Source organism: Enoplosus armatus, chromosome 11 (assembly GCF_043641665.1).
Source record: "Enoplosus armatus isolate fEnoArm2 chromosome 11, fEnoArm2.hap1, whole genome shotgun sequence".
In the NCBI taxonomy this organism is placed as follows: domain Eukaryota; kingdom Metazoa; phylum Chordata; class Actinopteri; order Centrarchiformes; family Enoplosidae; genus Enoplosus; species Enoplosus armatus.
In genome coordinates, this window is record NC_092190.1 from 6,318,483 (window position 1) to 6,334,788 (window position 16,306).

The 16,306-nt window shown below is 41.4% G+C and overlaps 1 protein-coding gene and 3 non-coding genes across 4 annotated transcripts; all 4 read left to right on the forward strand.

The window, feature by feature from the left end:
* Window positions 1-296: 296 nt before the first annotated feature.
* Window positions 297-415, forward strand: LOC139293410 (5S ribosomal RNA). The gene has a single exon (XR_011598021.1). It is a non-coding gene; the product is annotated as a 5S ribosomal RNA (ribosomal RNA).
* A 743-nt stretch (window positions 416-1,158) lies between these two features.
* Window positions 1,159-1,277, forward strand: LOC139293452 (5S ribosomal RNA). Its single transcript, XR_011598060.1, has one exon. It is a non-coding gene; the product is annotated as a 5S ribosomal RNA (ribosomal RNA).
* Window positions 1,278-2,037: 760 nt separating this feature from the next.
* LOC139293519 (5S ribosomal RNA) lies at window positions 2,038-2,156 on the forward strand. The gene has a single exon (XR_011598125.1). It is a non-coding gene; the product is annotated as a 5S ribosomal RNA (ribosomal RNA).
* Window positions 2,157-8,758: 6,602 nt separating this feature from the next.
* serpine3 (serpin peptidase inhibitor, clade E (nexin, plasminogen activator inhibitor type 1), member 3) lies at window positions 8,759-14,842 on the forward strand. The gene is made up of 8 exons (XM_070915285.1): window positions 8,759-9,023; window positions 10,682-10,909; window positions 11,929-12,171; window positions 12,566-12,764; window positions 12,867-12,967; window positions 13,165-13,251; window positions 13,390-13,473; window positions 14,790-14,842. Exons 1-8 carry the CDS (start codon window positions 8,759-8,761, stop codon window positions 14,840-14,842), a joined length of 1,260 nt encoding a protein of 419 aa, XP_070771386.1.
* Window positions 14,843-16,306: the final 1,464 nt, after the last annotated feature.

Here is a 16,306-nt window from a genome sequence, read left to right on the forward strand (position 1 = left end):
GTTTTCTTCGAGCAGCACATGAAGGTAACATTAGCAAGTGTGCTGCTTTGGCTCCATCAATAGGATGAATGAGATAATGCAGCATGTCTGTCTGCTGGGATAAACCAATGCAAGCAAAAAAGAGTCATCACATTTCCGGCCTGCTAACAATACCGTTCTTGTTCATGAATTAAAGCTCATACCTGCTGGAAAACCCACCTTGTAAAAAAACTACTTGTTAGTCATATTCAACAGTTTTGATTACTGAACGAGATATTTTACTATCTATAAAGAGCCTGAATGCATCAGTTGCATTCGCTTACGGCCATACCACTCTGAACACGCCCGATCTCGTCCGATCTCGGAAGCTAAGCAGGGTCGGGCCTGGTTAGTACTTGGATGGGAGACCGCCTGGGAATACCAGGTGCTGTAAGCATTTTCTTGTCCGCTTTCATCAGCAGAGGGCGCTGCTCCTTCTGTAGTGGAGACAGGACAGTACAGAGCCAGTGAACACATTCTACATGCTTTTATTTGGCAGTCTGGACTTTGTGCTCTGTATTGTACTTCTATTTTAATTGCTCTCATTTCCAGCCATCACATTCAATAGGCGGTGTGAAGATGCAGTGTTGCCGATGGATACACATTTCCTGCTCTAGTCATTAGGCAATATGTAGCCTATTTTACAGTGGTGGAATGTAACCAAGTACATTTGCTAAAGTAACCACTGTATTTTTTTCTACTTTATACTTCAAAATGTGTAATTTTTTAGTCCACAATATTTATTTGCCAAAATCAGTTACTAGTTACTTTGCAGAGTTCAGTTTCAGTTTATAAATAAAAATATGAATCAACTAATAAATGATGATGTAATATGATGGATTAAGCTACCCCACAGTATATAAAGTAGTTGAATTAGCTCCACCTTTACCAGCTGCAGCATCAGTGATGCTTACATGTTAATACATCACCAATTATAAACCAGCAATATTATATATATATGTTATTCTGAAATGGGACATTCTGCATAATGAGTACTTTAAGTGTATTTACTTATGTACTTTTACTTAAGATTTTGAATACATGGCTTTGACTTGCAACAGAGCATTTTTACACTGTATTAAAAGAAACGTTGGTGATGTTTTAGCATCTATAAATAGCCCGTGTGCGACAGTAGTAATCGTTTACGGCCATACCACTCTGAACACGCCCGATCTCGTCTGATCTCGGAAGCTAAGCAGGGTCGGGCCTGGTTAGTACTTGGATGGGAGACCGCCTGGGAATACCAGGTGCTGTAAGCTTTTTCTTGCCCGCTTTCGTCAGCAGAGGCCGCTGCTCCTTCTGTAGTGGAGACAGGACAGTACAGAGCCAGTGAACACATTCTACATGCTTTTATTTGGCAGTCTGGACTTTGTGCTCTGTATTGTACTTCTATTTTAATTGCTCTCATTTCCAGCCATCACATTCAATAGGCGGTGTGAAGATGCAGTGTTGCCGATGGATACACATTTCCTGCTCTAGTCATTAGGCAATATGTAGCCAATTTTACAGTGGTGGACTGTAACCAAGTACATTTGCTAAAGTAGCCACTGTATTGTACTCTACTTTATACTTCAAAATGTTTAATTTTTTAGTCCACAATATTTATTTGCTAAAATCAGTTTCTAGTTACTTTGCAGAGTTCAATTTCAGTTTATAAATAAAAATATGAATCAACTAATAAATGATGATGTAATATGATGGATTAAGCTACTCAGCAGTATATGAAGTAGTTGAATTAGCTCCACCTTTACCAGCTGCAGCATCAGGGATGCTTACATGTTAATACATCACCAATTATAATCCAGCGATATTATAAATATATATGTTATTCTGAAATGGGACATTCTGCATAATGAGTACTTTTACTTTTGGTACTTTGAGTGTATTTACTTATGTACTTTTACTTGAGATTTTGAATACATGGCTTTGACTTGCAACAGAGCATTTTTACACCGTATTAAAAGAAACGTTGGTGATGTTTTAGCATCTATAAATAGCCCGTGTGCGACAACAGTAATCGTTTACGGCCATACCACTCTGAACACGCCCGATCTCGTCTGATCTCGGAAGCTAAGCAGGGTCGGGCCTGGTTAGTACTTGGATGGGAGACCGCCTGGGAATACCAGGTGCCGTAAGCATTTTCTTGTCCGCTTTTATCAGCAGAGGGCGCTGCTCCTTCTGTAGTGGAGACAGGACTCAAGAAAACAGAGCTGACAAAAAAACAGTGTGGAGGATTCAAAATAACCTATTGATCAACAAATAAATAAATACTGGAATACAAAAGTAAATAAATACACATATTAATAGATTGAAGAAGAAAAGAATTGCAGAAAAATAATTGGTGCAAACCTGCCCTCCATTCAGGTCATATATAGTTATATAGTGTCAGTCACCCTGTAACATTAAAACATCCTTTTACAGACAAATTATAAATTATATATTTACAGTTCAAATACACACTGTGCTTTAACATGTACATATCATCATCATTGTCAAATATAAATCCTATATGCATGCTTATACTGGACATAACCAGGCTCCTGAGCCTATTTGTATTGTTTATTATTGATTTACAGAAAGACTGGACTTGCATATATACATTGTATTTTGTTGGTCATTGTTGCTTTGCATATATATTTATATATATACACCTATTTTTTCACCTGCTTGTAAGTCTGTATAGCTGTTTGTCCATTTATATTTTTTCTGCAAACTGTGTGTAAGTACATTTAAATTCCTTGTACTTGTACACATATTTCGTCGATTAAAAGAAGAAGAAGTTAATAATTGGGACTCCCTTGCTAACTTAAAACATGACTGTCAATCCTCATGGACCTAAACTGAACCCTTAATGCAGAGGACAGCGCGTCAGTACCAGAAAGCAACAGATGGTGCTATAATGCAACAGAAACAGTTTGAAAATGCTACTACAACTACAACTACAAACAGTTCACTAACCTGATTCTTAAAAGCTTTACAAACCAAAACCTCCACAATTGAACTGATCCACTGTCAGAACTAACATGACCTAAGACCTTGTCCTGGCTGTTTTGTGCTTTGTTGCAGTAGAGAATATTTAAGATAATTCTCAAAGATTTGAGGGTATTTCTCCAAGTGTTTTTGAATGCATGCATCAGCTGCTGTGTTGACACTCCCATCCACCTTCTCAAAATAACAACCACCAACATTCTTCCCATGGTCCTCCAGAGCCATGCTCCTGCGAGGCGAGGGCTACGTGGGCCACGTCCCCTCACGTCGCCCCTCTCGCAGTGCCAGCACTAGTGGCTCTAATCCGCCGTGGCGTACCTGGCAGATCACTCTGGCGACACCGGCTCACAGCGCTGCTGGCGTTGTTGCAGCCTGGCCCGGCCCCGCACACCAGCATCCCCTCTAATCCCTCCCCGCCTGAACTGCCCAAAGGCCCAGGAGACTGAAGGGAAGTAGGGCACTGGAGGTGAAGCAGAATGAGTCAGTCAATCACAGCCCGTAGTCTGCTTTGTCTTTTTTTTCTTTTCTTGTTATTGTCTTCTTCCTTTTCTTTTCTTCTACCTTTGTACCTCTTGTTTGATCTTTATCTTCTTCTTGCATCAGTCTAGTTCATCTTCATCATATTCTTTTATTGTTATTGTTTTGTTCTTCTTGAAATTTCCTTTTGTGGTTGTCCTTTTTCTTCCTCTTCTGTTGTTGTTATTCTTCTTCTGATGTTATTGTTCGTAATTAATAACTCTGCCTCTTTCACATGAACGCGCTCTTTGCTAAATTAGAAAACCCAGAGTTAACCGAGCCGGTTGATAACAGTGATTCATTTGAACTGTCTTTGTGGCGCAAGCCCCTGGTGTTAATGTTGTTGCTGTTTTTGTTCTTATTCTTCTATTTCTTCTGCGCCTTCTTCTTCTTCATTTCTGTTGTTTCCTTCACCAGGTGCGTTTCTCTTGGTTGGATGAAGCTTAAAACACAGACCACAAGAGACGGAGAGTTCCTGTGGTGTGAGGTTCTACTCTGTGAACCCCTCCCCCCTCCTCCTCCTCCTCCTCTTCCTCCATTCATTATCATTTTCCCTGCAAGGTCAAAGGTCAGGTGAAGGAGAGGGGGCTGGGGTGAGCGGCCTGAATGGAGAGCCTGGGGACAGTCTCCGTTAGTTAGGGATTAAGTTGCTGCCGTGTGGAGGAAGGCGGAGGCATCGCAGAGTCACACAGACACTCATCAATGAACACATTTCGTCATGGAAGGAAAAACTCTCATGGAGTAATGATAAGCTCCTGGAAACACAGACTGACATGCACATGTTGGGTATTAGTATCATTGTTAAGGACATTTAACTGATATGCATCACTTGATTAACTCCTGAACCCAAACAATGCTTAAATATCCACTTTCAGTCATGAGGTGCGCCTAAAATGTTCAAAATGGAACGTGAGGATGTTTATAGTTTCAAAGAAGTTAAGTTAAGTTAAGTTGCATACTGGAACACAAAACTAGTTGTGATGTCACAAAATCATGCTCGTCCGTCCAGGTGTCAAACTGAGATTTAACATAAATCATTCTGCACAGTGAAGGTCAAACATCCAAGTGAAGTAACAATAAGCAAAACACATTTTTGGGTGGAGGGGGACTTTTAAGTACTGTAGTAGTGTTGGAACAGTTAGCTGATTAATTGATTAGTCTGTCAGCAGAAGATCCACATCACTAACTAATTATTTAATAGATGGATGCAACTGCTGACGAGCTTTGGCGTGAAGCCTTCATCAGAGAATTATATAAACAATAACAGCATTGGAAATCGATTATTCGGTTAAGTCATTCATCATTAATGGTTTCAGATTCTCAAGTGAGAGGATTTTCTGCTTTTCTCTCTTTTAAATCATTGTAAATCAAATATCTTTGTGAATCAAGCATTTTAAGGACTTGGATGGACTTTAATGGATTAATTATTAATCCAATAGCAAAAATAATTGTTGCCAAGTTTTAAGAACATTCAAAAATATTGTTTTCGATTCGACTCCGACCGACAGATAGGCCGACATTGCCATCCTTAGAGCCAAAAATGTGTAAGACAGCAGCAGGCAGGTGAGGGCAGGACAGCTCTGTCACAGTACCACAGCAGTATTGGATGTAGCCTGGTACAAACTGGTGGGCATGCCAGGTCGCTGCTTCAGCTTGGCCTGGATGTAACCAAGTGGCAGCTGACCCAACTGTGGAGTAAACTGGCAGCTCAAAGAGCAGTGAGTTGTGACTGTGTTGTAATGAGACTGAGCCAAGTGCACATAATTACCTGCACAGATAAGTGAAGAATGACTGTCTTTAGTATGCAGGTCCTGTCGGGCCGAGGCCTCCCGAGCACTACTCCACGCTGCAGAGTTGACACTGTTGAGTAAGCTGCCCTCCATCCTGACCCCTCAGAGCAGCGGCAGCTTGCTTTGCAGTTGGTCCAAGGATCAGAAACAGAGAGCACAAATCATTATTTCTACTTCACAAATAAGAACCTCTAACATAGCGTTCCTCCAAAGGCCTCACAACCGCCAAGATGAAAGCTGCTGTTTATGGAGGCATCTTTTCAAACAATTGTCTTTGGTCAGTTACCGTGACATCTCATCTCCTCCAGCCCAGTCCTTAAAAATCCGAATTCCTGTGTCCGGAGTTGGGGCATTGGGTTTTAAAGAATGTGGCGACTCCGTCTAATGAAGCCAAGCCATGGCTCCACTAATTAGTCAAGTCCAGTAATGGCTGGAATTCCCCTTTGGACAAAGCAGGCAAATACCTGATGGCTACCAATCATGTTCTCTCCTTCATGGGAAAAAATGCCCACAGTTTATTTTGCTGACTGTCATGTCCCCAATTAAGAGGGACAGTCAGGGGAGATCGCTCCGTAGCAGATTGATTTTAGGTGAAATACAGGGCATACTATCATTAACTACGGACAGTTCTTCATTTTCTTGTCTTGTGAATTAGATGAAAAGCCCCTTAATTTACTCTGCTCCCTCTCACTGCAAAATAACTACATTAAAAGAGCTGTTAAGAGCAGATCTTGTGGCGCACTCAATAAAGCTTTATCTGTGCAGTTGCTTTAAAATGTAATCACATTCAAAGACCTCATTCTAGTCAATGGATTGAGTAGATGTGTAGCAGTTTTGGCTAACACATTAAGCAGGAAACGTGAGGATTTTTGTTGGTGGGGCTGCTTTCACTCCGAGGTTGTTTGCCGCTTGTATCACGGCAAGAGTAACATGTGAATGTACAAGGAGAATAAGATGATTCTTTACAGGATCATTTGCTTTTCTTTCTTGTTCTCTGGGTCTTCGTGGATGATTAGAACTGTTCTGTTTCTCAATTAACTTGAATTTTGCTTTTGCTTGATTTGATTATTTTTTTGTTTTTTGATTGTATATTTTGTCCATTGTTGGCTTGATGTAACTTATTGCCTTCTTCTTGCTGCAGCCCATGTCTGTGCACGACATTAATAAAACGCTTTCTGATGGCGGAGATGCTGTTATTCATCAAACGCTGGAGCAGCTACATGTCCATGATGAGTGAGTCCACATTCCACAGAGGGATACCAATTAGAAATGCTGACGCAGCAGTGTGACGCGCAGAGCAGAAATGTCTTTTGATCATCGCAACAAAAGCCCAAATGACTTGTATAACAGAATGGATGTCTTAGTCTCTGTGTGTGTGTGTGTGTATGTTTGTGTGTGTGTAACCTTTGAAAATAACTATTTTGTCTAAATCTTTAAAGTCATTAAAAGGACTCTATAGCCTTAACTAAAACATAAAAAAAATACGAATAAATGTGTGTGAAATTGATAACATGATATCAATGCCATAAGAAATAACAAATAAGTGAGTTTTTTTTCCTCATATACTTTGTGTTCCCTTACAGGGCGTTTTGCATTCAGCCAACATACTTTAGTCCCAGTTAAAGTTCAAGAAAGATGCAACACGTCGATCAATAACCAGCCTGCTAATGAACACAAATCCACTGCAAGGGGAATACAAAGACTGTCTGGGGGCACCTTTTTTGTAGGTGAATGTAATTTCCTTTGTGGTGCTTACAGCTTTTGAATAAAGCATTTAAAATTCAACAAATGTTTCCATAATCAGTGCCCAATCCAATGGAAGTGAACAGACAATCCACAGAATTAACTGTCTACAATTTTCATGGGAATATTTCCTACTGAAGAAATAGTCCTGAAAAAGGTCCACAGTGAGGCCAAAGGAGAAATGTTCACCTCCATTGTGTTGGGGTGGGGGCAGAAATCTCTTGATATAGGCTTACCTCCACCCAACATTACACCCACATACCTCAACTCCCCAATGCCCCTAAACAAAACAAAAGCCAATCTCGCTCCAGCTGGTTGTGGAAAGTCGGCAACCAAGCTGTAAGTACGCTTCGTATTTAGCAGACACATTCGACAGTGATTCTGGTCTTCTCACCAAATAAAAAGGGCAGCAGCTGCATGCGGAGGGGCGCCAGCACGCAGAAAGTCCTGCATCACATTTTCTCCATTTTAGCGACACCAATTAGTGTACTGCATCATGTTACATCCACTGGAAGGGCACCCTAGATGGCACTGCATCACATTTTCTCCATTTTAAGGGTCCCCTAAAACTTAATCACGTTTTCTTGCACATTGGGCCACAGTAGAGGATACTTTATCTATTTATTTAAGTCATCATTTTGACTCCCTACATCATAACTATAAGATATTCATGACCATTTTAAAATAGTTAAATACTTGTTTCCTGGCTGGAATGTATTTCTACAGGCTATTAGGAGTTCCCCACACTCAGGCTATATCATTACATTTTCAGAGACCGTGCATGCGCGCGTGCTGTGTGCGCGTGTGTGGGTGTTTTTTTTTTTTTTCTTCCCTCTGCCCGGTTTGGGATTTGCTGGTCAGTGACATGCCTCCCTCCGCCTGGCTCCTTATAGCCCCGGGGAGGCAGGAATCCCGGACGAGTGGTACGGACATCGCCGACGGAGACCGCAAACACGTCGCGGAGCGTTCCCCTTTAAACACGGTCTTATGACTACAGGCTGCTTCAGTAAGAGACGACCGGAGGACCGACCCAGAGAGCCGGGCACAGCAGAGACCTGATTCAGTGACTGACAGCCGGGGTCGGACAGGACACAGCTCCCCTGCAGATGCTGCATGGTTGGTGGCAGTCTGAGAGAACAGCTGGAGTTAAACGGATACTACCTCACCTGTCCGCAGGTAGGACCCGCAGCTGCACCTGGCATCATTTACACTGAGCTGATACTTCAACGGAAAATCGTCACAATAGTCCTATGGACGTTTAATTCATCATAACATTTCATCGGAGAAGACAAAAATGACACGTTTCTGCATATTTGCATATGGGGAGTGATTAGTGTTGCTCCCATATACCTGTTGTGGGCGATATGGTTGAAATCAACATTGAATTAACACGAATATTTTCTGGATTTCTATATAAATCACAATACAGCAAATGTATGCAAAAGCCACATGAAATAATTACATTCATGCATTATGTATTCCATCACATGAAACTGTTGTAAATCAGCACACACAGCAGTCAACACTGCAATACGATCATATTATCACCACAGATCCCACTGAAAGTCAACAGTTGCCTGGTTGGTTGACCTCACTGAGCTCAATGTGTTATTTCCACTCTTTCTTTTGGTCTTGCAGGATTTAGTTTTTCGGGCCACCTGCCTGCACCCTGTGGACACGTCCCCTCCTGCAGCACTGAGGACATGTGTCGCCTGCCAGTGGCTTCACTTCTCATTTGCTTCTGGTTGGTGGAGAGAAGCCACTGTAACGGCAGCCTTCAGGACAGCATGGGAGAGCTGCACGCCAGGTTCGCCGTCAGCCTCTACCAGAGGCTCACCGAGACGGAGAACAACTCCAACCTGATCGTGTCCCCGGTGAGCGTCTCCCTCTCTCTGGGGCTGCTGCAGCTCGGCGCCAGGGGCAACACGCTGGCTCAGCTGGAGGGGACGCTCGGATACAATGTGAACGGTAGGATTCATCGCAAATGTCAATGACATGGCGAGCTTGTTTTCAGGTAGCATTAGCATGCTCCTCATGCTGCGAGAGTGAGGCTGGAGAGGTTGGTGGTGGCCCTCAGTGCTGTTGGTACCAGGTGGTGTGGAGCCGTGCTGCTGCTGCTGCTGCTGCTGCTATTGGCCCTGCAGAGCACAGTGGTGTCTGGAGCCATAATACCTGCCTCCACACCAACTCTAATCTCATTAACCACTCCTGCAGCTCGGCCTCGGGGTCGAGAGGTCAGTGTGTTTAACTACAAACAAAACGAGAGTTGGAGCTCCTGTTTCTTTTACCTCCACAATGTGATCTCACATGTCAGTCAGGGATGGAAATTGATGATATTGGGCTCTAATTTAGCAGGATACCTCAGCTGCAATCTGATCTATTTCAGCTCCAAAAGAAAGTCTGACGTTCATTTTAAACTAACCTCAGCTAAAACATCGCAATCATGTAGGGCTGCAACTATTAGCTTCAGAAATTATCAATTGTTTTGCCAATTATGTCAGAAAATAGTGAAAATGCCAACCACCAATTTCTCTGAGCTCAAGTTGGCATCTTCAAATTACTTGTTTTGTTCGACCAACAGCCTAAAACTCAAAGATATTCAATTTATAAAGATATGAAATTGTGAAAATCAGAAAATCCTCACATTTGAGAATCTGGAACCAGCAAGACTTTTATTTTCTGACAATCAACTAATCGATGAATCGACTTATTGTTTCAGATCTTAAGTCGTGTATTTGCAAGTTAGTAAAACAGACTGAGGATGAATCTGTCGTTAAGTTCAGCTCTGCTTGACGCCATCTTTTGGTAGAAATGACACTATGTAGTGGCTGCTTATAGGAAATCCTCATTTGTTTCTGACAATGACTGCTTTTCTTAGGTTTATTATGAGATAACTTACATACATATACAAAGAAATATTTAAGTTCAGAGGTTGGGGTAAGCAGTTTACACAAAAAGCAAAAGAAAACCAGCATATTCCTAAAATTTTAAAAATGATGTCAGCACCAGAGATTACAACTCAAGGTGGCCCTATTTCCTGGCCTGCATGTCTATATATATATATATATATATATATATATATATATATATATATATATATATATGTACACAATAACAACAACAACAACAAAAAGAAAATAAGAGAAAGCTCAAGCGTGACAGAGGGGCAGCCTACAATTGACTGCTTCTACCTACTCATGATAACTTCTGTTTATCAGATGAGAAGAATCCCTGTGGTCTGCAGCGCTCAGCAGACTGAGAGCTTGTGTTAAGCAATGCTCAAATTAAGTCAAATGAGCATTTGTTTGTGCTCAGTCCTGCAGGGATATGGTGGGAATTGAGTTACGTTGCTGCTGAAGCAAGCTAGAGGCTGCTGAGTTGAATCCATTTATTAAGTCATTTTCCAGCAAAGCGGTGTGAATTAGACTTCTTTGACAATGCAGATGATCAGATGTTGAAGCAGAGCAGATGATTGATAGATGCCTCTAAAGAACTTCTAAAGAATGTTAACAAGGGTTTAAACAGCCAAGAAAGTTCAAACTGAAGCCTTCCCTTTTCAAAAGCGTCCTACAGCTCGTAATGCACCAGTACGTCTGACCTGTCCTCTGTGTTTTCCTGTCCTGCAGATGCCCAGGTACAAGACTTCCTGTTGCATTCACAGAGTGACAAGAGCAACACCAGCCAGGGGATGTGGCTGCAGCAGACCTGCACATTATTTGTACAGAGCGGCGTCCAGCTCCTGACTGAGTTCACGCAACATGCAGCAGCCTGGGCCAACGCCAGTGTGGTCCGAGCCAACTTCAGCCAGCCCAACCACACTCGCGGCCAGCTGGAGCGAACGGGACACAATCACGGTAAGCAAGACAGCTTTATTAAACAGTTAGAGCTCCACTAATCAATATCTTTATATTGAAAATGAATTAAATGACCGTGTGTAATCTTATCATCAGTCCAGCAGCTCTATGGAGCTTTTTAGCTTCATTTAGCTCCTTGTTTTGGTTTTACAGCACATTAACTGTTCAGTCTTAGCACACTCGTCAACCTTGTTTCTGGCAGCAGCAGGCAGCTGTTTTCAGCAAACAAGCTCTGATAAACCCACTGTACACTACCTGCTTTATTTTTATTTTTATAGATATTTTTCTCAGGAGTAAATGGAGATCAGTCCAGAGCTAAAAGGAGACTTAAGTGGAATGATCACGTGGCTCTGTTGGATGTGTAAATAGACAAAGTTTTCCTAACATGTCAGCTATAACAACTTTATTAGTTTATTGGTGTTTAGTGATCATGTGTCAGGGCTGTGTTTCAGCTTGTTGTGGAGTTCCTCTGCTGCCTAGTGACCAAAAAAATAATTAATGCAGCTTTAACTTCTCTAATTCTAATTCTTAGCACAGTGGTTTCTGACTGTTTTGGCTTGTGACATCTTACATAAAGCTATATGTACTTGCAATCCTTTGTTAAGTGCATCTACAGATTGTGACCAGTCCAACCAAAGAGTGTTTCTCAGATAGCATTTTTTATTCGAGGTAATATTCACAGAAAAAAAGGAAAGGAAAGTATAAAATCTACTGTGCAAGGGGTCCAGACCCCCATGTTGTGAACCAGTGCCTAAGATGTTTGAGGACTGAGTTATATTTTTAATGTATTCTCACACCTACAATGTCATGGTATTAATTACAGTTGTCACTAAAGATACTTTACCGTCAGTACTTCCATCCCCTCCTCCAAACCCCATATCGGGTGTAATTACAAATGCTTTCCCTCTGTTCATTGCGTCAGACCACATTAGTCAATAGTCTGGAGACAGCTGACAGAGATGAGTTGCAGACCACATGCCTTTTACATTAAACTTTGCTCTTCCCTTGTTACCTGCCAGATGACACGTGGCCCCTCCAGGCAGGAAGCAGCAGCGGGGAGCTGTCAGGCTCAGGCGAGGTCCAGGCAGAGGCCCTGTGGTGGGGCCACCGGCTGCAGATGGCCCTCGTCAACACAGTGGCCTTCAGGGGCGTCTGGCAGAAACAGTTCCTGTTCACCAACACTCAGAACCTGCCCTTCATCCTCTCTGATGGGAGTGCCATCAAGGTGCCCATGATGTATCAGGCTACAGAGGTCAGCTTCGGTAAGAGACACCATCCGTCCTTCGAAAGAGAAAGAACAAATTCCCTTTTCTCTTTGATCAGTGACTTCTAGCTTCACAGAACATGCTGAAATTCACATCTGCTAATGTAAACATGCTAACATGCTCGCAATGACAATGCTAACAAGCGGCTGTTTAGCAGTTTAGCGTTTTAGCATGCTAACATTTGCTAATAAGCACTAACACAAAGTACAGCTAAGGCTGAGGGGACATGAATGTGTATAAAAAAAACTGTGTTGAGATATTCCACTCAAAACCAGAAATGTGATCCTCACGGAGGCGAACAATGATTATCTGTGCAAAATGATCAATGACTAAATAAATCGGTGGATAAAGCTAAAAGTTGCACACCTGAACTTGTTGCCCTCCTCGGCAGGTCAGTTCAGGACAGAATCAGATCAGCGCTACACCGTGTTGGAGCTGCCGTTCCTGGGCCGCTCCCTGAGCCTGCAGGTGGTCCTGCCCAGCGAGAGGAAGACGCCGTTGTCCTCCCTCGAGTCTCAGCTCACCGCTCGCCAGCTGGCCTCCTGGGACACCGGCCTGCGCAGAACCAAGATGGACATTTTCCTACCCAGGTTAAGATCATGCGCCCTGTTACAGATGATTTTTAGACTTTTTGAACATTTTCAGCATGAAGGGAGATGATGTACAAACAAGTTTCTGTCTGGTGTTCACAGGTTCAGAATGCAAAACAAATTTAACTTGAGGTCAGTGCTTCCCGCCATGGGCATCAGTGACGCCTTTAACCCGACAGCAGCGGACTTCACTGGAATATCAGGTCAATAGTTGTTTAATTTTGACTTATTCAGGTTTTCATAGATTACACAGACTCAAAGCTCCAGTCGAAGCACTTTAGAGTGCACTTTTGATTTAAACATACCCTAGATCATAAAGAGCATAACGCACCATTAGCTGCAGGTTACACAATGATTACCGTAGCTCTGCTAGCAGCTGACAGTCTGTTTCTTCCTGCAGTGGAGGAGAGTCTTTATGTGTCTGATGCCTTCCATGAAGTGAGAATAGAAGTCACAGAAGATGGGACCAAGGCAGCTGCTGCTACAGGTGAGAAAAGTATTAATGCATATTAATGTAAGGAGTTATATAGACATGTCATTTTAACATGATTCTACTTTCCATACAAACTATAAATAAAGGGTTGTGGAATGAGGTTTCTAACAAAACTATTACTTAACCTTGCAGCTATGGTGCTACTCAAACGATCCCGTGCTGCTGTTTTCAAGGCAGACCGGCCGTTCTTATTTCTTCTACGACAAATTAACACAGGTATTTATTTTACACTGTAGATATATCTGTTTCCTTCTCCAGCCTACAGAGGGTGCTGTTTAAATGAACGTACCAGTAGTTTTGCATATTTTAAAATTAGACATTTTACAAAGCTGTATTGTTTGTTATTCATGATTATTTTCTACTGTTACAGATGCCCATAGGTTTTTTTATATGAAAATCTTTCAGCAAACTCTTGATACTTGAGTTGTGTAATCTATCAAGTCTGCATTCATTTTTGTTAGTCACTGTTGTTAGGAGGTAATGCAGTGCAGACTGCACTTAAAGCAGATAAGTCACGTAATGTTCTATATTATTCTTAATGTCAACAAATCACATGAAAAAAACAAAACCAACAATAAATTGATCATACTAACAAGATGTGTCTGATATATCTCATTACTCTGTGCCACTGTTAAACACATCAGTGAGCCACACTGTTGCTCTGGGAGACATGTTCCTTCATTAACATGAACGACAGCTCTCTACAGCACCAAATGTAATATTACTCCACCGCTGAAAATAGTCCCTGTCAGGAGTAATGTTTGCTAAAAATTACAGGAACTGCCACGTCCCTGGTTTGAATCCTCTCTCTCCCCTTATTTCCCCTTTGTTTTCTGGCAAAAACGCCCCAAAAGATTATTTTAAAAACTACAGTGGCCAGCTGTTTTAGGAAAAAAAAAAAAATTAAGCTTTACATTTGTGAGCCATTTTAAAGGTTTATGTCCCCAATGGGACTGCCAGACTGGGAAGAGAAGCCATTAAGTATAGTGAGACAGTCTAACACATTGCAGGTTTTGGTATTTTCATGGGATTTGGTGACCATAACAAAATGAATAAAAAATATAAAAATGTGTACAGACTTGATGATCATGTGCTCTGTGACTGATTGATTACACGACTCAAGCAAGTCTGCTAATGATTTTCATACCAACTAGAAACAAACTTAAAACCAACAGTCTGGAATGTAGAAAAAATACAACCAAATGTAATAAAAACAGCATGCATTCGAAAATGGTCAGCAACAATATGAAGTATGCGTCATTTGCAGTTAAAGGCCCTATGTGTAGGATGTTAACATTTCTGATTTGGCGACCCCTAGTGGTTATATCAAAGAAATACACCACCACAGGGACAGTTAAATGAATGGGCTGAACGCAGCATACTTAGATACGAAGAGTTAAAAAGATGTTACAATCAAAATATTCTTCACTTTGTGCCTTTTACGAAGTTGAATTTACAAAAAACACTGATACGATCCTTTAAATCGAATAATTTTGTTTTGAAGCTCATTTTTGTTGTGTTCTCCATTTCAGGATCCATCTTGTTCATGGGACGAGTGATGAACCCAGCTGACCAAGCACCCTAAGACTCATATACCCAAACGCCTCTCACCTACACACCCACTCCTACCCCGACCCCTATTTCAGTACTGGTATTTATTTGTGGACCAACAGGAGGGCCCACGGACACTTCAGGAAGAGGGACAATATTTTTGTACATGTCTGTAAATAAAATTTTAATACATGTTTTTACACTCAGGGTGTTTTGGTCCTTTCTTCCATTATAGCAAATTTAAAAAAAAAAAAAAATCTGCACTAAAATGACAAATGTGGACAAAAACATGTAGAGTCACATCTTTACAGAACAGTTTATTTACATGGCCCTTCACAGTGTAAAATAGAAACTTTATTCATGGAAATACTTACAAAAAGGCCATTTTCCACTGAACATTCTCTTTAAATAGTACTCTAGGGTTATTTACATCTTTACAGTGTATTCAAAATACTCTTTTGGTAGCGGCCTCTTCACAAACAAAGACAAGTATGGCAGATTTTGGTCCCTGTCCAAGGAGGGAGGGAACAGAAGAGGGCTGCCATCTGAATCAGAAATCAACTCTTGACCTCTAGACCTTATTTCAGATTATTTGTGTATATTTGAGAAAATTAAACAGGCCTGACAAAAAAAGAAAAAGAGGATTGTTGGAAAGAAAACTTCTGCAACAAAGGTAGTTTTACTTTTAAATTACGTTAAATAAACATTCTCAAATTTACACAAGTGCATTCACGGTTAAGTGACAAGAATTGGTTTGAGATTCATGGCGGGGAGGAGTTTAGGGGGGCGGGTTAAGATATTTGGCAGCGACCAGTAAGTTGGGACGAGCTGGCATCCGAGACCTCGGTTCATCAACACTCCAGGGGACAACAGTTTGTGTTGCATATCAGCTGTTTCAGGCTAAAATAAAGATAAAAATAGGGGATAAAAGTAGCTCCAACATTATTGCTGATTATGATGCATTAGTGTTAGTTCCTGAGCTTTTTGTCCCTGTATTTCAACATTTGTAACCAACGGTGTTGCATCATTCAAAGTGATTTTACTTTGTGTTGATCGCTCTGAAAACCTGCATCACAAAAGACGGACTTTTCAAGTTTATCGTCTCCTGGCATAATGAAAACTGTGGATCAGTTTTTTTCCTCCCAAGGCGGAACAAAAATCATCATCAATTCATTCTTAAGTTACTACTCAATATTAATTGTCAGTCTGGCAGGTAAACCACAATCAAATCAAATTCAAGATTTGAGTTGAACCACAAGTTGACAAATTCAATACTTGAGCCAAGTCATATCCATTTAAGAGCACAGCAGTGGAGTGCTTCAGTAAGTGGAGTGTAGAAAATAAATCTCAACAGTCAAACAGAACGACGGACTCATCCTCTCACAAAGCAAAACGCCAAAAAACGTAGATCTAAAAAAGAAGGGAAAGGTGAATGAAAGGCATGAGGGAAGAAAAGTGTTTCATGAGCATCTCCGCTGGATCCCGTTTGACCCTGAGT